Source organism: Cenococcum geophilum (assembly GCF_001692895.1).
Source record: "Cenococcum geophilum 1.58 unplaced genomic scaffold K441scaffold_16, whole genome shotgun sequence".
NCBI lineage: Eukaryota > Fungi > Ascomycota > Dothideomycetes > Gloniales > Gloniaceae > Cenococcum > Cenococcum geophilum.
This window is the reverse complement of record NW_027137574.1, coordinates 2,005,719-2,025,809: the sequence shown is the minus strand read 5'-3', so window position 1 is coordinate 2,025,809 and position 20,091 is coordinate 2,005,719. Positions and strand designations below refer to the sequence as shown.

Below are 20,091 nucleotides of genomic sequence, written 5' to 3'. Positions count from 1 at the left end.
CTCCATGGGCATTCGCGCAGGCTTAGGGGCTGCGATATAAGCCGCCTGCTCGTCAGGCAGTAAGGGCGGCTTATATACGATCTTCCGCATTTGGTGCTTGAGGTCAGCGGGGCGTAGACGTAGATTGGTGGTGTATTTCGTGGAGTTAAGGTGTGGAAAAGTGGCTGAGAAACTCCTGAAGCGGCAGTATCTTCTTTAGGCAATAAGCTAGCTATAAAAAGAAAGCGGGCTGCTAGCGCGGTCATAACCCAGGGAGGTCAAAACCCTGTTACCTACGTTATTTGATATTTGAATGCAGTAGGAAAAGTCGCTAATACGGCGTGACTAGATATAAAAATAGAGCTAAGTAGTTGAGCGTTTCCATTCATGCACCTCTATATCTCGTTGCCGGCGAAGTATGAACGAGAAGCATACCTTCCGATGTAGAACACGGAAATTTTGATGTTTGATTGATGCTTTCCATGGGCGTAGAACGTCCCCATTGTTACCGATTATGAAACCTGACCAATTGCTTCCTCCGCTTCTTACTGTACAATAGGATCAATTGGAGTGATCGTACACGGAATTGCTAGCAGACATCCTCATCCATTGCTACGTGTGTTCAGGATGAGTGCAACGATAAGGCTATGAAGACTATTAGCAGGCGCATATCTTGACTGAGCTTTGGGTTGGCCATCACACACCCGTAAAGACCCAATACTTCGGCGAAAATCAGAATCAGAACCATGCCCACAAATATCCTTGACTGACGCATGTAAGCCCGAACGCCCTGATACTGTTAGCCACCATTTATTGCTCTTCTCTTCATGAAACGAACCATATCTCCCACTATCCCAATGGCATAACCCGCCGCCAATCCTGTTAGGCCGACTGATAGCCCGGCGGCAAGATGCATAAAGCCGCTAAATAAGGTATATGATTTCGTTGGAGGTGGCCTCATATCTCCTGCAATGAGGACCGATATAACTAGGGCGTAGACTGCCAGAATACCCGACATGACGACAGGAATTAGGGACTGTGGGGGAGGTTGCCCATTAGCGATGAGCACATCCGACTGGAGAACGGAATGAGCACCTTCATTATCAGGTCTGGTCTATAGGTGCCAACACCTGCAATGCCTATCCCCGACTTCGCTGTTCCATATGCCGCTCCTACACCTGTGTTCCTTCGATCAGTAAATTGCCTTTGGGCCGTAACGGCGGAGCTGGACTTGACAAACATCCGAAAATCATCTGCCGTAGGGTTCAGTAAACTACTAGTCGTACATATGATGTATGAGAACTTACAGCGAATGCGATTCCACCCTATGACATGTCAGCTGCAGTGCTTGGATGCTAGGGATGCTACCTTACCATGCCGAAGAAAGGCGCAAACTTCGGGGCTAACGCCGACTCCATATTGACAGCTAGAAGGCTATTCCACAGGGAATTTACTTAGATGGCTGTAATGTATGGAAGCTAAGTGTAACTGCAGGCAGGTGTGGTGTTTGCGATAGCTGCTTGGGTGACGATCAATAGCTAACTGCCCTGGGCCTTGTGACTTTAGCGAGCCAAGCCGTCGCCGTTTGAGGTGATGAGAAGGAAGCACCCTAGATAGAGATCTTGTTGATGAGACTTTCCCGCAGATTCCGCGTCTCTGCACTTCAGCTATCCGCTATTTGATCTATTTGAGTTTTTTTCAGCCTCCTTTCCCCCTCCCGCTCTAGCCATAGACCCTTTCGCGGCCCACACCGGCCACCAATAGGACGGGGAGATAATACCCTACCTCCGAACCAAGCACGACGACGTTCGCTGCACCAACATCGGCATTCATCACATCAACGCAAGCCTCTGAGGCGTCATTCCTTTCTGCGACGTCGCTAAAAGCCTTCCTTGTTATCTCTTTAGAGCTACGTGCCGCTCTGACAGCCAGTTCTTTCCCACGCCCCATCCTCGGCCTCAAGTGCATTACGTAGCCCGTCTACCATCGAAAGATTTTCAAAACCAAATACGACGCTAGCGGATGCTTGATAACTGTCTTGAAACCTTCGAAAGGATAGGCCTATATGGCAGACTATAGTGCTCAGCAAGGGAGAGAATATGCACGAGCTCCGCCTTACGGCCACGCTTCAAACCAGCAAAGAGATGCGGCGTTTGCGAACATCTTTGGGGCCACGCCACCGCCAGGACGATCTCAGACAATGACCTCGCAACCTGTCATGAGGCCTCCAGACCGAGCTCAAACCATGTCCACTCAGACGGCTGATATGATGCAAAGGGCTCCACCTATGAGGCAACCTGTGAACGGGTATGGCCCACGTCCGAACGGATATGAGCAGGCCCCTCCCAACAATTACAGTCCGTCTTCCCTAGATAACTACAATAGACCTCCGCCAAATGGATACGGCCCGGGACAGCCCCATTCGGATGGCTCTGGTCCTCTGGCAGCACAACGTCAACCTCAACCACAGTATTTGCCACAACCTCTACGTCCGGAACGTCGACCTTATGGCCAACCGCAACGGTTAGATGTTCGAACTTCCCCTCCTGCACAACCACCCTTCAATAAGCCTATTCCCAACAGGTTTCCTGGTGGAGGGCCTGGACCCGCACTAAATTCGGATCAGTATCGCTCCCAGTCCATGGCGGCTGGGCCACGCCCTCAATTTCAGCCGCCTGGCGGACCAGGCTACGGTGTATCTCCTGCTCATACATTCCGCCACCAACCATATATGAACCATCTGGCGAGGACAACCGCTCAAGGCCGTGTCGTCCCTGAGCGGCCGGACGAGCGCGCAATGTCTATGACTTCTTACGCGAGAGATAGCGAATATGCGCAGACAATGAGTGGCCGAGTAATACCAAATCGTAGGAGAGAATCTGGGGGGCGGGATGGGACTTTGATGGATCAGAAGACTCCTGGTGGCTCGCCATCACCAATTGACGTTGGACCAGGAAGCAAAACAAGAAGCACAAGTCAGAGTAGTTTCTCATCAAGGGCAATGTCTATGGCGTCTACTGTGGTACCATCCGAGCGAAGTGATTCTATGACCTTACGGCAGAGTCCATCCACTGCGACTAAACCAAACCCCACGGTCGTGCAACAACAAGCAATGATGGTGTCACAACGCAGGGCCCCGCTTGTTTATCCAGCGCTGTTATCGCGAGTGGCAGAGGTTTTTCGGGATCGGATAGGCCTAACCGAAAAAGAGAAAGATGGACTAGTATACAAGAGCGCATTCACTGGAGCAGAAGCCGTGGACCTCATTTCATACATCATAAAAACGACAGACCGTAATCTTGCGCTACTCTTAGGCAGGTCCCTGGATGCGCAGAAGTTTTTCCACGATGTAACTTATGCCCACCGTTTACGAGATTCCATTAACGAGGTCTACCAATTTAGGGAAACTTTGGTAGAGGATACTACAGAAGTTAATGGGGTTTTCACACTATTGACGGAGTGTTACTCTCCCACTTGTACCCGAGACCGGCTTTGCTACTCAATAGCCTGTCCTCGTAGACTAGAACAACAAGCGAGGTTGAACATGAAACCACAACCGGGTCTTAGACGAGAAGAATCACGCGCAAGTTTGCACGAAGATCAAAACGACGAACAAAAGCTTTGGATCAACACTGTATCGAAAGAAGTCGCTGATAGTGTGGGTGACAAAGAGAAAAAGCGTCAAGAGGTAATTTCGGAGTTGATGTATACGGAGCGAGACTTTGTAAAGGATTTGGAATACCTTCGGGACTTCTGGATGAAGCCGCTGCGCAACCCTACTGGATCACCAATTCCGGAGCATCGACGAGAGAAATTCGTTCGGACGGTGTTTTCTAATTGTCAAGAAGTCTATATGGTCAATTCAAGAATGGCAGAGTCCCTTACCAGGCGACAACAACAGGGCCCAGTTGTTCGCAATGTCGGAGATATTTTCTTGGAATACGTGCCGCACTTTAGCCCTTTTATTAAGTACGGATCGAACCAGCTCTTTGGAAAGTATGAGTTTGAGCATGAGAAGAGAACGAATGTGTTGTTTTCAAAATTTGTCGACGAAGTCGAAAGGATGAAGGAATCAAGAAAGTTGGAACTTAATGGCTATCTTACCAAGCCAACTACCAGACTGGCGAGGTATCCCTTGTTACTAGAGAACGTACTTAAGTACACTGCGGACGACAATCCCGATAAGCAAGATGTTCCGAAAGCCATCATCATGATCAAGGGCATCTTGTCCAAAGTTAACGTCGAGTCAGGAAAAGCCGAAAACTACTTCAACCTGATGCAGCTCAATCGGGACTTGAAATTCAGGCCTGGAGAGTACGTTGATCTTAAATTGACTGAGGAGAGCCGTCAGCTAGTATTCAAGAGTTCTCTAAAGAAGAGTCCGACGGATACGACAGGAGACATTACATGCTATCTGTTCGACCATGCCATCCTCCTGGTAAGGGTCAAGACGGTAAACAAGCGAGAAGAGCACAAGGTGTATAAGAAGCCCATCCCACTAGAACTGCTCGTTATCACACAAATGGATGATATCATCCCCAAAATGGGCATTGCAAAGAGACCATCCTCAAATTTGATTCCTGGGGCGCCGAAGAATGACAACGCTAAAACACAAGGATATCCAATCACCTTTAAGCATCTGGGCAAGGGAGGCTATGAGTTGACTTTATTTTGCAGCACCCAAATATCTCAGCAGAAATGGATGGAGCATATCGAGGCCCAACAGAAGAACTTAAGAGAAAGAAGCAACATCTTCACAAAGACAATTCTTAACGAAGGGTTTTTCACTTCCTCAATCAGGGTTACCTGCTGTGTACCAATCGGTAGGTTTTTTATTAAGATAATATTAAGTCTTGTGCTAACCTTCCCTAGATGGTGGCCGCAAACTCGTTTTTGGAACAGATTTTGGTGTCTACGTCTCTGACCGAAAACCGAAGGATGCATCATTCAAACCCAAACGAGTCCTAGATTGCAAGTCTGTAACCCAGATAGATGTGCTCGAGCAACATCAGATCCTTCTTGTCTTGTCGGATAAGACATTGTACTCCTATCCTATAGAAGCACTCGACCCAGAAGATAGCCAGGCGGCGGTCGTCAAACGCGGTAGGAAGATTTGCCACTGCAACTTCTTTAAAGCTGGCATTTGCGTGGGACAACAGCTGGTAGCCTGTGTCAAGACCACGTCGCTATCAACCACTATCAAGGTGTTCGAACCAATGGAGAACCAGATCAAGAAATCAAAGAAATCAGGCCTAGCTAAGATGCTAGCAGGCGGTCAGGACGCTCTGAAACCGTACAAGGTAAAGATACCGGATTTCTTTGACCCAATCCCACAAATCTTCGATAAGAATCAGTTTTCTTTAGATACAGCTTCGAATTCATCAGAGGAGGATTCGACGGAAACAGATGAGACATGTTATTCTAACTTATCGTTCTATAAGGAATTCTACATCCCCACCGAATCTACATCCATCCATTTTCTGCGCTCGAAACTCTGCGTTGGCTGTGCTCGTGGCTTTGAGGTGGTTAGCCTCGAGACCCTCGAGACGCAATCGTTGCTTGATCAAGCGGACACATCGCTCGACTTTGTTGCACGAAAAGAAAATATCAAGCCAATCCATATCGAGCGTCTTGCAAGCGAGTTCTTATTATGCTACACTGATTTCTCCTTCTTCGTTAATAGAAACGGATGGCGGGCAAGGCCTGACTGGAAGATTATCTGGGAGGGAAATCCACAGGCTTTTGCGATCTTCAACCCGTATATCCTTGCGTTTGAGCCAAGTTTTATTGAAATCAGGCATATGGAGAGCGGCATGCTGGTGCATATTCTAACGGCAAAGAATATTCGAATGTTGCACTCATCCACTAGAGAGGTATGTCGCCGCAATTCTAACTCACTCCTACAAACCAGACCGAAACAGTTTGGAATGATCTGGCTGATAAAGAGTTCGTACAGATATTATACGCCTATGAAGACGAAATGGGCGAAGATGTCATTGCAAGCCTGGATTTCTGGCAGACACCGCAAAGCCCACCTGCGCATCGCTCACACGGTGCCATTGAGAACAACCGATCGTATGAGAAGAGCTGAGCGGATCCCATCCAGTCACTCTCGCTACTTATTTTGGAACCTGTTTGCAAACATTCAGATATTCAGTCATTCGTCTCCCTCTAAACTACATACCCAAATGCAGTTCTCCCGTTGGCAGACCTTCACGCCCATCGGATGCGCGTGCGTGGGGAGGATATGGGGCGTTTAGATGCAGCATATGCGATTCTTCCTGTTCTCCGTTCTTGCTTTCCCTTTCTACTTCTTTTAGTACCGGGTTCCCTGTTTCTGCGGTGCGAGCTTATTTTTCCGAAAGAATTTTTTGCAGGCTTCTGCGTGAGCTTGGGAAGAGGTGCGCGCTTGGGCCCGAGAACCTGTGTATAAACATTGTTGGCTATGGCGCAGCGTGACTCCTATTCTCTCACTTTGGGCTTTGTGTCTTTGGGTGAGCGAGAAGGATTCTGAGGGCGTGTGTGGGATGCTGTGCTTCTGGTGAGAGGAGGTTGACGATAAGGACGATGGCTATTGTGTGAATGAATGAATACATCTAATTGTGAATGGATGTGTTACTTATCACTTCTTCTGCTCGCGATGAATCTTGCTTCGCCCCCGACGCGAGAGGGCTGGAGACCAGACAAACGCCCATGTCCCTTGTCGAAGTAAGTAGTCTAGGAGGATTTGGGATATGTAAAAGGGCCTAATCGGGGGCTGTTAGCTCATTCTAAGTTTAATCTTCGTTAAAATCTCTAAAATAAGCCAAACCCCCGGTTCCTGATCACGCTATCGAAATATTTTGAGTAGCTAGCAATGATTGATATCTTTAAAAGCTATTTGTCCTATAATATACTTATGGATTATATACACCCCCCTTGCGCTGTTAAGGTGCACACTTAATTTTTGGTGAGCTCAATGTGCCATTGTGGTGGCTTCGGATACTTTGGACACCCATCCATTACCAACATAGTGAGGACCAAACGAATGCCACGGCGTTAATGCTTCTATCAACAGCGCATGGCATATCTAGAGTTGGGTGGGGAGATTTTCGCGAATTTTGCTGCACAAGGATGTGAGATCTCTTAAACCATAGGTCGCTAATGAAATGAAATGGCCAATTGCTATATCACTTATAAGTTTCCTTCTTTCTCTGTGTCATACATCCTCTTCAACCGATAGAAGCCCGGCTCAGCCATCTGCAGTCCCTCTATGATTTTCTTGCTCCATTCCGTCTCGTTCGCCCTTTTCAGATCTGCCGCCGGTAACTCCTTGCCATCGAACTCATATAGCACAAGCCATGTCGGGATTTGAGGTTCAAGTCTCTTGAACTCGTCTAAGACAGTCGCATTGACGACTTTGAATCTTCGTGCACGCCTGTAGCCGGGCACTTTTTCAATAAGCGGAAGATGTTCTTCTCGGTACCAGTCGTCGAAGTCGGCATCCGTACCTTCAGCCGGTGTGAGGGCGCCAGATATGATGAGCGAACCAGGATCTGAAGAAGCGGTGTCAGGAACACATCTCTCAAAACAGTTTGGTACTCGAATTCTTCATGGCCAATTGTAACGACGCACCTTTCGCAGCTCCTCCTTCCTTCTCATGCACATGTATACACTCATAAAACCTCGTATCAAACCTCGCCTGCTTGAAGACACCCTCGAGGAGTTCTTTCTCAGGCTCACTCTGCCCATCTAAACTTCGGAATTCCTTAGTCTCTCGAAAGTTCATATCCGGCATTTCGTACACAGTGAGCCATGATGTGCCACTAGATAGTGTGCCGGGAAAGGGAGATGGCTTGATGCCTTCGTAGTGAGCTGCGCGAGGGGCGCCGGAAAGAGCGGTTACTTCATGAATGTGAACGTTTTCGTACCAGGAGCAGAACTTTTCTGGGGTCAGGCCTGGCTGCTTGACCCGAGAGGCTACCCAGAGAATACCGGAAGGCATTACGTGCTGTGTAAGATTTATACCGGAGGTTTAGGGTAACCAGGAATCAGTAGATGTGCGGGCAGAACCCCATAAGAAACGTATAAACCTCATACGAGTCAGCTACCCGGCCGAGTCACCCCATTAAAATCTATTTTAACTCTGCTACTATTAAAGATATTTAATTTTATATAACTATTTATATGCTGTGTATATAATGTATGGATGAACACAAATAAATCACATCTCATAGATGAAGATTGGGTTTTCACAGCATCACCCAACATATCATTCAGAACAACTAGGTCAACCAGGGAGAAAGACCTTCGAGCTAGAGTTTAGACTTTAGAGTGCCCACAGCGTCACACATGTCGGGGTCTCTCCATCGCTACCGCATCTGATCACATCGGCAAATTGTTAGGGTGCCAAGACCCTGGAGGCCTCCTGGTAGGATTTGGTTTTCCTGATCGTCCTGATCGTACTGACAGGCTCCTGGACAGGAAAACCATTTCCTGGTCGCCCTGGCAGGCTCCCGATAGGGTCTTACTATTTTAATTAAGAATTTAGGCCACTATTTTTTATAGTTATATATATAAAGGAATAAATCTTTATAAGTTTTGTCTAAGTACCTAACTAGGAAAGAAGGCCTTTTGTATAGAAGTTGATTACTGCTAGTTAATATATAATTTATTATAGTTTCTCGCGTGAGGTGCAGGCTCTACGCCGCCCGGATCAGACATACCAAAAAGGTAAGCGGTTATCTGGCACACTTGCCGGATACGTTGCGTAGAACAATATATAAGCGAGGTGACACGACACCTGACATCTTGCTATTTAATTAATTACTGAAGTTAATAAAGGGACGTTATATGCGCGCATAGCTTCTAAACTAAATTTAAATTCGCTAGCTTTAAAACTAGCAAGAGCCCTCTATAAGATCTACTCTTGATCTATATTGAACGGTTGGTTGTGTAGAAAATGAGGGGTAGCCGAGTTCTAGGGGTCCGAGCCTCATGCTCGGTGCGCCAAATTTGATAACGCCACTCCAGGCGCCCCTTTAAATAAACGAATCACGCCTCGATAGATAAATATATTTTACACGTGCACTTCTTTCCCAACCAACTCTTCGATTCCTGACTCTCCACTCCTAATACCCCCCAACCGAATCACCCGTATACAACCTCGTAACCCCACCTCCAGGCCTCCCCGTCTCCTTCTCCGCCACCACCCTCCTCCCCTCCTGCATGATCCACACCCCGCTGCTTGTCCCCAGCCTCCCAGCGCCCGCCCTCAGCATCGCCACCGCGCCCTCCAGACTCCTAATCCCGCCGCTCGCCTTGACCTGCATGCCGCGCGCCGCGCGCTGGCCCAGCACGTCGCACGCGGCGCGCATGAGCAGGACGTCCGCCTCCGTAGCGCCGCGGCCCGCGAAGCCGGTCGAGGTTTTCACGAAGTCGAAGCGCGCGGCGGCCGCGAGGTGGGTTGCGGCGAGGATCTGGGCGGGGGTCAACGCGGAGGTTTCGAGGATCAGCTTGAGGAGCGTTGGGGCTGGGCAGAGCGTGCGGAGGGCGGCGAGCTCGGTGAAGATGGCGGAGTAGTTGGGGGGCTGGGCGGGGTGGGTCGTCGTAGTGGTGTTGCTGTCATTCGAGGGGACGGAGTACGGGCCGCTGGTCGGCGGGGTGGAGGAGTTCGACGCCGTGATACTCTCGGTCGTTGCGTCTGAGAGCGTCTGTTTGTGTGAGGGCGCGGGAGGAGGGGTTGACGAGGCGCTTTTCGGTGAGGGGGTGGGCGCGGAGGTTAGGATGGAGTGGTTCAGTACGATGTCGAGCTCGCTCGCGCCCGCTTTGACGGCCTCCTGAGCTTCCTGCAGCTTTGCGTACGTGTCGTAGGTTCCCTCGTGGAAGCCGACAACACAGGCGACGACGACGGAAGAGCCGCGCAGGTTGGAGACACAGCGTGCGACAAAGGGGAGGCGCACGCAGACGCTCTGTGGAGGAAGGAGATGTTAGCTTGAATAATGCTACTGGCATGTAGAGAAGCGGGTTGCTGTGGGGGGATTGAAGTTCTTTAGCAGTGGAGGAAATCCTATGGCTCTTCCAACCAAGATATAAATCTCCAATTGCTCTTAATCCGTGTAGAATCTCTTCATGGCAAACATAACAAAACCCACCTTAAACCCCTCCTGCCTCGCCTCCGCACACAGCGCGTCAATCTGCGCGGCCGTCGCATCCAGCTTCAGCAGCGTATGGTCGATGGTCTGCGCAAACTCGCGACTCCCGGCCGCCGGCACGGGCCACGCCTTGTCCTGCCGCACCACCGCCTTCTGCGTCTCCGCAATCTGCGCCGCCCACTCAGCGTTGGTGTAGCGGTCCGTCATCGTGTCCAGCTCTGGCGACACGCTCGCGTTGAGGGAAGGGACGTCTGTGGACAGGGATGAGGTGGTGGCGCTTCCGAGGTCCGTGGACGCTGCGGAGGCTGCGAATTGAGGCATCGTAACGTTGGTGAGTGCGCTGGCTTTTATACTATTTGATGGGGCCAGCGAGGGTGTGTGCCTTGGTTTTTAAAGGCGGTATAGTGGTGGGTCTTTGAGGCTTAAGGCTGATGATGGAAGTGGTGTTTTGCATCTATTAATGGGCTGCAGCCAGATCGGCATGGATCTTGGTACTTCACGATGCTATTGGCACGGCAAGCATCTTGGTCATGCGAACAGGCTACAATTCATTCCAATTTCGGCGATTGGTTGTGAATTAGCTACTTGCCAATGGTGATTGGATAATATCTTGGTTTTGGGCTTTTTTGGAGTCTATCGTACCCAGTGGTGTTGTAGAAGGGAGAAGACTGTAAACATCGTGCACTAGAGAGGTATGGTCAAAGTGGAGAAGGCTGAAGAGAGTAAAGGCAAAAGGGATTGACACGAAGTAATTTTTTGGATTTACACAAGGCCGCTAGCAGGTGGAGGTATCCTCGATGCTTGCAAACCGGTCCTCGCTCTAAGCAGTGCGCTCAAAGCTCATGCGAATGCCATCTCCCCTCCCACATGCATGTACACAAAGGCAGTAGAAGAAGCCAATATGCCAACCTGACTAACGCACAAAGGAAAAATAGTGGGTTGGTGATCAACGCTAGATATCCGGAACTCCCGTTTTGAATTTTTGGCTTGATTCGAACGAAGATCCCTCTTCTATCCTGCAAGTCGACTCGATTGATACCCGTGAGATCTACCGCATCGTCTCGAAATACATCTTCGTCATAAAAACCATCATAATTCCCCGTCACCATTCATATCCATCGCCCCCTACTTCCTCCTAAAAGAACAACCTTCTGTCAACCGGGCCTTGCCACCAGTGGGTTGGCAGAGTACTTGTGAGCAGCCCTGGCAAACGACGACAGTCTGGGCGTGTGAGAAGACGGTGGTGATTGTGAAGCAGCCGGGGCACTTGACGTCCATGAAGAAGGATCGAGGAGCGGGCACTAGGGTCTGTAAGTGGTTGTCAGTCGCGGAACCTAACAGTTTAATATCGTAGGCAGACCTTTAGCTTATGCTTGCGGACCTCAGCCTGAGGCGTGGGGTTGAGGAGGTCAACTGCGAGAACCTGCAGATCGTCGAATGTCAGCATAACGTTCTACATATCAAAAGTTTTGATTCAAAATTCCATTTCCAGGCAAGGCAAAAAGATGGTTGAGCTAAAGGTTTATTATGAAGGTCTATTAAAGCTTGTGTTGATGGGAAATGCGATGTCGTGTGCCTCCATGGAGAGAATTCGCCTCCGTTCAGGCTATCATGTAGATCGGGGCAGGCTCACCATCTTGCTTGACTTTTTGTTGTTCTTGACAAGCTGTTTCCGTTGGTGATTTGATTGAGGTGGGTGTTGAAGATGGAAACAGCGGGTGCAGTTGGCTCAAGACGGGCTTCTGGAGATATCTCGAAGTGGGATTGTGACGGCGTAGATGCGGAAATGTAGACGTTTGTGGGAGTTCTCGGCTAAATTACTCTTCCTGTCCCAAAGGGGAGGCGAGAACGTCAAGGCTGAAAACGTCGACTCACACTTTCACCAACATACAGGGAGTATAGACTATGACTGGTTAGTTTTCGGAGTCCATGACTGTCTCTGGAACATGATGAATCATTTTATGAGTTTTGTGGCGCAGTTGAAACTAGTTGCGAGGCACGTGGGTATATTCCTTGATCTCAACTAGTACAACACTTCAGATTAGTACACCACGAATAGTATTCTTGGTTTATGCCCAGGCATCCAGTTACTATGTACGTGTCATTCCATACCGAAATAGAGAATGAGTCATGAGGTTTCTCGGGTATAAAAATGGGAGCAGTGCGACTCCACTGCACTTGCTGAAGCAGGGAGTATTTTCAATTCCTTCTTTATTGCTTCGTTCTTTTAGTCGATCATTTACAAAATCCCTGCATTCATAATTGTTCAATACTTGCTGTCCATTTTCTTATATTAATATCTTCCTGCCATCCTGCGCTCCTTGTACACTATTCTTTCATACGTATGCTTCCGTTGCACCTTAGGTAGCTCGTGAATATTATTGACCAATGATCAGCATCAGTACACTTTCCTTTAAATTTATAAGGAGCACTCGAGCGTTACAACATTATTTTCATATCATTTCCCGATTGCGGTTCTTCTATTTTCTTTCTCTGCACCCTTCATGACTACCTTCTGCCTCACTTCCTTTCCAACTTACATTTCTGCCACCGCCTGGTAATGTTATCGTTTTATTTCCTTCATTCATGCGGCATTGTCTTGGAGTAGTCTCTAACAAGTAGTAAACCATTCCCATCCCACTCTGCCTATCCCAACACAAATAAACGGACATGCGATACCATCCCTCTTTACCGTCCATTTTTAGTGCGATACCGACACTCTGCCATTAAACCAACCCTGATTACTTCCTATGCGCCGACGTTGAGAAGCGCTGAATTACCAAACGGACTCGGATATAATTTTGATGCTACATTATGGAACCATTCCTGTAATTCCCTGACCTAATATCATCGCCACTCTGTATATCGCTACCGTATCCGCGACCACACTAACGAAAATACAACGTTGATTTGCGAAAAAACAACCATTGCACACTCACAACTCTGGTAGCGAGAGCGATGCCGACCTCAATGACGAATGGGATGTAGTTCTATTAGGCACCACGAGTACACCAACAGGATCCCAAACCTATCAAAAGTCTACGTGACATCATTCCTCCATATCAGCTATTTCTCACTCTATACGCTCACATCCGAGGCCTCGGGGCCGCGAAACTGTGCAGTGATGAGCTTTTTCATACACCTATTCCGCCTAAGACGAATAGGGTACCTTTTTAAATCTACGACTTTTACATGCGCACTTTTATTCGTTTGATCTCTTCCTTTTTGAGAAATCGGCTCTTCTTCCGTTGCAACAGTTTCCTTCGAAAACATTATATTACACCTAAAATGTAAAGTAACACGATTATCGAGTTACTGGCAGGACGTAAGAGGGTCTTAGATAGGTAATTGTGGAATGGGAGGAGAGAACATTGCGGGGGAAGTTTCGAGTGTAAGGCTTCGGTCGACCGATTCTGGGAAGTTGCGAGAAGCACTGGGGAGGATGTTTTGGGGGCTTCGGATAGGAAGAGTTTGATTGGAGGGAGACTTTGAGGATTAGTAAAGGAAAGGAGGACCGTGGGTGGACTGAAGGATTGGGGAGGTTTGCAGCAAAGGAAGCGTACTGAGGAAGGGGAATGCATGGCTTATGCGGCTGCTAAATCCAGACAAGTATGAGGCATGAGATGATTGGGGAAGATTTTTGGTAGGGGGAACAGGGCAGACAATGACGCAAGTTTCTCTCACGAATATGTATAGCGCGGTAGATGGACGGGATGGCTCATCAAGTGTGAATTTTTAACCGCTATATATCAAACTCTATTTGCCACACACACTCGCCATCCATAGATAACTGAGAACTCGTGCGCAGGTGAGTTGCGTGAACCATAAGGACATGCCAGAGCCAAGAAAACCCGTCAATGCTCCCCCCAATGCAGTCAAGTTGCAGCATCTACTCCTCATCCTCCTCACCCTCGTCATCATCCTTCTTTTCAGCAGCCTTGGCCTTCTTCCTCCTGACACGGCCGGGACGCCCGCCACCAAATGGCGAAGTCAGAGCGAAATCGATGTGCTTCTGAGAGTCGAGACGGACAACGAAAGATGGAACATTGACGATTTGCTTGCCGACGCTGTAATGAACACAATGTCAGTTTTTAAACTTATATCTCCCAACGCAAATTTGACTGGAGGTTGGAATGCAGTTTGATGTGAACTTTCGATAGATTGCCTAGGGTGGTGACTAACCGGATGTGTCTCTGACGAATCAGGACACGAGCGTGGTGGATGCTCTTTGCGAGACCAAGCTTGTAAACGCAGGTCTGGAGGCGCCGCTCCAAGAAATCTTCGATTTTAAGGGCGAGCACATAATCGAGTTTCATGCGGGATTCATCAAGCACACCAACACGGACGAGACGGCGAATGAGGGCATTGCCTTCGAAGAGGCGCTTGGGGTCTTTCTCGTCGAGAGTAAGAAGTTGACTGATTACTCCGTTAGCGAAGGTTGCCACAATTTACGATAACAGCTGAAACTGAGGGTTGAAAGAGTTGGTGTAGGAGGATTGCGGAGGTGGAAGAACTGGAGGATGAAATTGAGAATCACATACCGGGCAGCACGACGAATCTTGGATAGCGTCAATTGCACACGCCATACCTCGCGCTTATTGCGCAGGCCATATTCGCCGACGAGCTTCAACTCAGTGTCCCTATCCTATCCATTAACCTAAGAACATCCCCGACTTAAGCAGAGAGCAAGCTCTAGCTCAGTGGCCTGAGGGGTATAGCAGCAGCTACGTACAGACGAGCGGACTCGAAGGGGCGCCGCGGGACGTGGTACGTCTTGGAATAACTCCTGGGAGCCATGGTCGCGGTTGTCGAAGTGTCGAGTTGGTGATGGAAGACCTGCTTGTGGGACGAGAGATTTCGAGAGGTGGATTTGCAGTGCGCTCGCTTATCGGGATTTCAGAAAATCCGTCCACACACCAAGTTGCGGATTTGACGATGCGAGACTGAGATGACGACTAACAACTTTTCGACGCTTAAACCGCAAACCCGTGAGTACCGCTGCTTTCGGCTATCATAGAGGGAAACTGATTGAATTCTAGATAACACATCGTCGCAATGGGTCACTCAGCGGGTCTTCGCGCCGGTACGAGATATGCCTTCTCTCGGGGCTTCAAGAAGCGTGGTTATATTCCTCTCTCGACATACCTAAGGCAGTACAAGTGAGTAGGCGATAAATATTCTTTCCTCAAATTTGTACTGACGAATTTTGCAGGGTCGGTGATATCGTCGATGTCGTCGCAAACGGTGCCGTCCAGAAAGGGTCAGTGAAATCCGCGATTCTCCTCACTCACGCAATACCTTTGGTCTCCAGTCAGCGAGCAATATTCTAACCTCCATTCAGCATGCCCTACAAGGTCTACCACGGCAAGACTGGTGTCATCTACAACGTTACTAAATCAGCTGTCGGCGTCATCCTCTACAAGCAAGTCGGCAATCGCTACATCGAGAAGCGCGTTAACGTCCGCATCGAGCACATCCGCCTGTCCCGCTCGCGTGAAGACTTCCTGTCTCGTGTTAAGGAGAACGCCGGGAAGATGAAGAAGGCGAAGACCGAGGGTGTACACATGCATTTGAAGCGCCAGCCCGCGATGCCCAGGGAAGCAAGGACAGTCACCACGAAGGACAACTACCCGGAGAGTATCACGCCAATTCCGTACGAGACGACGATTTAGAGTGGTGTGGGTGGTGAATGGAAAATGGGGTTGTGGCTGTTGGGATGGGAATTTTCTCTCTGGATGGGCGCTTTTGAACATTTGAGGGCTGCGTTGTACCTAGGGTCGTCATGCATAAGACCTGGTTTCAATTGATAGCTTGTGATCACATCGAGTCCTTGTGCCATGTGTGATGGAAGGTAGTGTTCATGCATAAACAACAAGCGCCACCAATCCAGGGAATCAAGAATAAATTCACAATTCACCAATCCTAAAGTTGTATGGGCCTGGTGAGACCCCTACTTCCGAGTTGCGCCTTGACAGATATGGAGGTTCAAGAACTAAATTTAGCTCCCAAAGCCAACTATCCCTTCCAACGCCAAATTTCGCCCTATCGTTATCGATAAGAGCTAGCTAATAGAATCAATGGGATCAAGGCTCAAAGGAGGGCAACGGCCAGAGCTGCGGGGGGGGGGGGGGTTGTTTTGCCTTTCGAGTCGGTAGAACGAAGTCTATATCATTAGAAGTACGATTGGTAGGCATAGTTGATAATTGTATTTGATTGAATCTATGTAGGTTATACGCGTACTTTTGGTTATGGTATTCGCGCACATTTTTCAAGTCATCAATTACCAAAAGATGCTTTTACATGCCACCATTTCTCTCCAGATTCCTACACTAAGATCGACAGCAGACTCCCACCACCCAAATCGCCGAAGCAGTAAAACTCGCATACCCTAAATAGTAAATAATATGCCAATCAAAGATCCTCTCTAAGGAAAAACCATCGTCGATGGTCGAAGGGTTGGTTCGAAAGTCCAGGTCGGAATTCCACAGAACAAGTAGAATAAAGCAGTCGCCTTATAATCATGTACAGAATAATGCGAAGAGAACATAGCAAACCAAGAAAGCCAAAAGGGAATAAAAATAAAATGAAGGGTATGAGAGAACCAGAACTCCGATTCATACATAACGCTAAGCAGAAAAGAAGGAATGGGGGTATTGGTCCACCCAAGATAAAGAAAAGAATAGTGTTGTAACAGGATATAAGGGAGGTCTAAGTGGGTCTAAACTCAGCAGTGGAGGGGTCCATCACACTACATAATTGTGCAGCTCCGGTCTCTGTCTTTGGAGTTCTTTACTGAGAGGGCAACGCGTGCAGCTTCTGTAAAAGCTTCGTTGACGCCGCGGTTCTTCATTGCGGAACATTCTGGAGGATTGTTAGTCGGAACTTCACTTCTCTACCTTCTTAAGCCCTTATTTAAACAATCAGCTGAGTGCTAAACATGTTTGAACTCACCCAGATACCGTAATGCCCTTATCCTCTCCGCAACTTTCAGCCCCTCATCATAATTAATCATAGGCTTCTCCGGCTGCGGATTCTCGTCGTCGTCTGCCTCCTCACGGCGTCGCAAGTCACATTTAAGAGCTACGAGCACTAGTTTAACACCTGGGCAATTCTCGGCAATTTCCCCGACCCATTTTGTTTCTACATTTTCTAGGGAGTCGGGTGAGTCAACCTGGTATGTGTTGTAAGCGGCGAGTCAGGAAGGACAAGAGATATAAGGTTAAGAGCTGGGAAGAAACATACACTAAAGCATAGCATTATGGCATGGGTATCATCGTAGGAGAGAGAGCGTAGGCGATCGAATTCTTCCTGTCCGGCTGTGTCCCAAAGACTGAGTTCGACGTGCACATTGTCTATGAAGACATCTGCGCAGTGTTAGGCCACAGTAAATCCACGATAGGTTCCGCCAGAAGAATAAGCGTACCGTGCACATAGTTTTCTGCGCTAGAGAATTAGCTGCTGATATAGACATATTTAAAACGCGGTCAGGGCATGCTCACCAAACACTGTAGGCTCACTACACACGAAATGCGGTGGTCAATTGGCGGACACTTGCAATCTACCAGCGGCAAGTACTCACTATACTGTTGGAAAGTATCTGGAGGTACAAGCACAGTCAGCCTTTGTCCTTTTTTACAAAGGGCTGCATGGAGGCTGAGGCAGATAAGGCATACCCTCTCGTGAAAACATTCAGCAGCGACGTCTTGCCGCACGCGCCGTCACCTCTACAGGATGCTCGTCAGTTAAGCCCTTTCCTGTGTTTCCTCCTCAAGTTTTCAATTATATTCACGAACAGGTAGACGTACAAAAGCACGAGTTTTCGCTGCACGGACTTTGTTCCGCCACAGAGCGGCATTGCGAGAATAGGATGAACGGGTCGGCGTTTAGGGTCGGCGTTAGGTTTCAGTCGCGAAGGAGGAATGTTAGGGCTTATTGAGATACGAATGCGTGGCACGTTAGGATCGCAGTCGTGCGGAGGATTTCAGGTAGCGACAGATAGGCGCTGAAGTCGACAGTCGAGTGGAGGTCGGTGTGAAGTTGTGGACGGGTCGGGGTCGAGAGCGGGTAGTATGAGCAATGTAAAGTCCAGTTGGGGCCACGGTTCGCCTCTCCACCATCTCCGGACGCCTGGAAGCCGACGCGAACATGGCGCAGCCTAGCTGACTGCGAAAGGCGCTCTGATTGCCTACAAGGCTGAAGCATCGGATAATAATCAACGGTTGCTGAGCCTATTCGTTGCATGTTCACGATATTTATAGGTCATGCTTGTGTGGAGAATGCAAATATATTCAAAGGGGGTATCACTCCAGTAAAATCTCCTCTACCATGCTTAAGTAGGGCAAAAAAGCAATATTAGATATCATCCTTGCTGTAGTTGCCCCGAGATCGTGCGATTCGATCTCCCAAGTCCATCTCGCCCGTTTTGCGGTGTATGCCTGCCATAAATCTGTGCCCTCCGTCCGATTCTCGATGCTTGGAAGTCTCACGAGCATCCTCTTCATCCCTTTGTCGGACCCTATTTTTGCGTTCTTGCTCGACGGCTGCTGCATCAACCTGCATCCTCGTCAGCCTATCTTGCACATCGTCTGCTTTCTTCTGGGGCGGACTGCGTGAACGCCGGCGATTATCTGTATATCTTCGACGTGGGGATGGCGATCGCTGGCGACTAGAAATTTCTCGTGGCGGACTGCGCGATCTGCGGCGGCCATTAGAGTGCCTTCGTGGAGGCGTACGCGATCGCCGACGTTCATCTGAGCGCCTCTGATACGGGGAACGAGAACGTCTACGGTCGTCTGAGCGTCTCTCATATGGCGACCGCGACCGCCGACGGTGGTGATGATGATGTGACCTTCGATCCTCGTGTCTCCTACTGCGCCTTCGGTCATCATCCTTCCGCTTGTGTTGAGTACGGGAAGATTCTTTCAGGGCCTTTAAAGTTGCCTCCATCTGCTGCTTCTTGATCGCCATCAAAGGGTCGTCGCGGACTTTTACAGCTGTATCTCGAGCGGTGTTTGCGTTGCCGCTGAGACTATCCAGAGGAGCTGCAGCCCCCTTCTTCAATTGCTCACTCTCATCGTTCTTTATCAACCCATCAATGCGTCGTTTGCCAAGCAAATAGCCCTCCATCTCTTCCGTGGTGCCTGTCTGACCAGCTGCTGGGCCAGCATACATCCAATCGACACGATTAAGCCGCGTCGGACCTCCATTTGCCTCTGCAAGTTTTTGTAGCTCTTCTATTTGTCTCTCTTCTGCCCGTTCCTTTTTTAACTTATCGATGAGCTAGATATGACGAGTTAGCAACGCTACAAGCAACAGAAGCAACAAAAGAGCATACCTTTCTTTCTTCAAGCGCCTTACGTTCTTCCTCATAGACACGCGCTTGGTTCTTGAGTAGATTCGGATTCCAACTCTTCTTCAGATTCAAATCTCCACCCATGTTGGCGGTCGGAAAGGAGATGTCCCTTGATGGGTGGATATGGGTGCAGGACTAACAGCAAGCCTAAGAGCGCTGAGTAAATGACACAGCAGTGAAGGAGCTATCCAAACTGTGGAACAGTGGTGATAGCTAGACAACGCGAAAATGGTGGTGGTCGTTGATGAAAGCTTAAAGGTGACGGCTGTAAAAAACGGCAGGTGGCGGGGACTTTAGCTTTGGAGCGAGAAGCGATCTGTTGTCATTGCCACAGCGCCACATTTTGAAGAACTCCACCACGGAATATGCACTTTACAGATTTATTAAGTGCGTAAAGGAGTCATTAGTTCTATGATGAAATTCTTTATCGACTTAGCCAAACGAACTAAAGCACTTCATACAAGCATAAAGGGTAGAAAGCTGATTGGCAACGATTAACTGGACCGCGGCTTGGAGCCTCACTAGCGTCGGCCATAGTTAGCGAACCGCGGGGACGGATTCCACCAGGCACCAAGCAACCCTCTACCTTCAATACTAATCTTCTTCCTACAACCTTCTAGTTTCCTT

The 20,091-nt window shown here is 48.8% G+C and overlaps 9 protein-coding genes across 9 annotated transcripts; 2 read left to right on the top strand and 7 right to left on the bottom strand.

Moving 5' to 3' along the window:
* Window positions 1-299: 299 nt before the first annotated feature.
* K441DRAFT_658435 (vacuolar ATP synthase-like protein 16 kDa proteolipid subunit) lies at window positions 300-1,557 on the bottom strand. Its single transcript, XM_067648351.1, has 7 exons — window positions 1,353-1,557; window positions 1,287-1,304; window positions 1,220-1,232; window positions 1,075-1,157; window positions 818-1,015; window positions 684-769; window positions 300-624 (listed from the first exon to the last, which is right to left on the bottom strand). The coding sequence occupies exons 1-7, from the start codon at window positions 1,395-1,397 to the stop codon at window positions 582-584; spliced, it is 486 nt and encodes a 161-aa protein (XP_067505226.1). The 5' UTR covers window positions 1,398-1,557; the 3' UTR covers window positions 300-581.
* A 487-nt stretch (window positions 1,558-2,044) lies between these two features.
* On the top strand, window positions 2,045-6,070 carry K441DRAFT_676619 (CNH-domain-containing protein; the record flags this gene model as incomplete). The annotated part of the gene is made up of 3 exons (XM_067650975.1): window positions 2,045-4,802; window positions 4,852-5,852; window positions 5,936-6,070. The coding sequence occupies 3 exons, from the start codon at window positions 2,045-2,047 to the stop codon at window positions 6,068-6,070; spliced, it is 3,894 nt and encodes a 1,297-aa protein (XP_067505225.1).
* A 791-nt stretch (window positions 6,071-6,861) lies between these two features.
* Window positions 6,862-7,988, bottom strand: K441DRAFT_658432 (uncharacterized protein). The gene is made up of 2 exons (XM_067648350.1): window positions 7,594-7,988; window positions 6,862-7,514 (listed from the first exon to the last, which is right to left on the bottom strand). The coding sequence occupies exons 1-2, from the start codon at window positions 7,961-7,963 to the stop codon at window positions 7,153-7,155; spliced, it is 732 nt and encodes a 243-aa protein (XP_067505224.1). The 5' UTR covers window positions 7,964-7,988; the 3' UTR covers window positions 6,862-7,152.
* Window positions 7,989-9,089: 1,101 nt separating this feature from the next.
* Window positions 9,090-10,319, bottom strand: K441DRAFT_555390 (aldolase; the record flags this gene model as incomplete). The annotated part of the gene is made up of 2 exons (XM_067643273.1): window positions 9,090-9,929; window positions 10,113-10,319. 2 exons carry the CDS (start codon window positions 10,317-10,319, stop codon window positions 9,090-9,092), a joined length of 1,047 nt encoding a protein of 348 aa, XP_067505223.1.
* A 918-nt stretch (window positions 10,320-11,237) lies between these two features.
* Window positions 11,238-11,559, bottom strand: K441DRAFT_556006 (40S ribosomal protein eS27; the record flags this gene model as incomplete). Its single annotated transcript, XM_067643310.1, has 2 exons — window positions 11,238-11,420; window positions 11,473-11,559. The coding sequence occupies 2 exons, from the start codon at window positions 11,557-11,559 to the stop codon at window positions 11,238-11,240; spliced, it is 270 nt and encodes an 89-aa protein (XP_067505222.1).
* A 2,442-nt stretch (window positions 11,560-14,001) lies between these two features.
* K441DRAFT_686546 (40S ribosomal protein uS4) lies at window positions 14,002-14,909 on the bottom strand (the record flags this gene model as incomplete). Its single annotated transcript, XM_067652003.1, has 4 exons — window positions 14,002-14,179; window positions 14,295-14,528; window positions 14,654-14,752; window positions 14,845-14,909. 4 exons carry the CDS (start codon window positions 14,907-14,909, stop codon window positions 14,002-14,004), a joined length of 576 nt encoding a protein of 191 aa, XP_067505221.1.
* A 258-nt stretch (window positions 14,910-15,167) lies between these two features.
* On the top strand, window positions 15,168-16,154 carry K441DRAFT_704993 (60S ribosomal protein eL21; the record flags this gene model as incomplete). The annotated part of the gene is made up of 3 exons (XM_067653563.1): window positions 15,168-15,271; window positions 15,325-15,372; window positions 15,454-16,154. The coding sequence occupies 3 exons, from the start codon at window positions 15,168-15,170 to the stop codon at window positions 15,782-15,784; spliced, it is 483 nt and encodes a 160-aa protein (XP_067505220.1). The 3' UTR covers window positions 15,785-16,154.
* A 706-nt stretch (window positions 16,155-16,860) lies between these two features.
* K441DRAFT_555138 (uncharacterized protein) lies at window positions 16,861-17,967 on the bottom strand (the record flags this gene model as incomplete). Its single annotated transcript, XM_067643264.1, has 8 exons — window positions 16,861-16,973; window positions 17,064-17,283; window positions 17,355-17,476; window positions 17,536-17,550; window positions 17,612-17,628; window positions 17,692-17,709; window positions 17,786-17,836; window positions 17,918-17,967. The coding sequence occupies 8 exons, from the start codon at window positions 17,965-17,967 to the stop codon at window positions 16,861-16,863; spliced, it is 606 nt and encodes a 201-aa protein (XP_067505219.1).
* A 414-nt stretch (window positions 17,968-18,381) lies between these two features.
* K441DRAFT_634510 (uncharacterized protein) lies at window positions 18,382-19,708 on the bottom strand. Its single transcript, XM_067646408.1, has 2 exons — window positions 19,447-19,708; window positions 18,382-19,391 (listed from the first exon to the last, which is right to left on the bottom strand). The coding sequence occupies exons 1-2, from the start codon at window positions 19,546-19,548 to the stop codon at window positions 18,465-18,467; spliced, it is 1,029 nt and encodes a 342-aa protein (XP_067505218.1). The 5' UTR covers window positions 19,549-19,708; the 3' UTR covers window positions 18,382-18,464.
* Between the last annotated feature and the right edge of the window lie 383 nt (window positions 19,709-20,091).

Bases quoted from the DNA above. Each gene is read 5' to 3' on its own strand.
- K441DRAFT_658435 (XM_067648351.1), bottom strand. From the start codon at position 1,397: ATGGAGTCGGCGTTAGCCCCGAAGTTTGCGCCTTTCTTCGGCATG. The intron at 770-817 runs GTTCGTTTCATG...TAACAGTATCAG, and splicing joins TTGGGATAGTGGGAGATATG to GGCGTTCGGGCTTACATGCG. The intron at 625-683 runs GTGTGTGATGGC...TAGTCTTCATAG, and splicing joins GAAGTATTGGGTCTTTACGG to CCTTATCGTTGCACTCATCC.
- K441DRAFT_658432 (XM_067648350.1), bottom strand. From the start codon at position 7,963: ATGCCTTCCGGTATTCTCTGGGTAGCCTCTCGGGTCAAGCAGCCAGGC. The intron at 7,515-7,593 runs GTGCGTCGTTAC...CCGCTTCTTCAG, and splicing joins GGAAGGAGGAGCTGCGAAAG to ATCCTGGTTCGCTCATCATA.
- K441DRAFT_634510 (XM_067646408.1), bottom strand. From the start codon at position 19,548: ATGGGTGGAGATTTGAATCTGAAGAAGAGTTGGAATCCGAATCTACTC. The intron at 19,392-19,446 runs GTATGCTCTTTT...CGTCATATCTAG, and splicing joins AGGCGCTTGAAGAAAGAAAG to CTCATCGATAAGTTAAAAAA.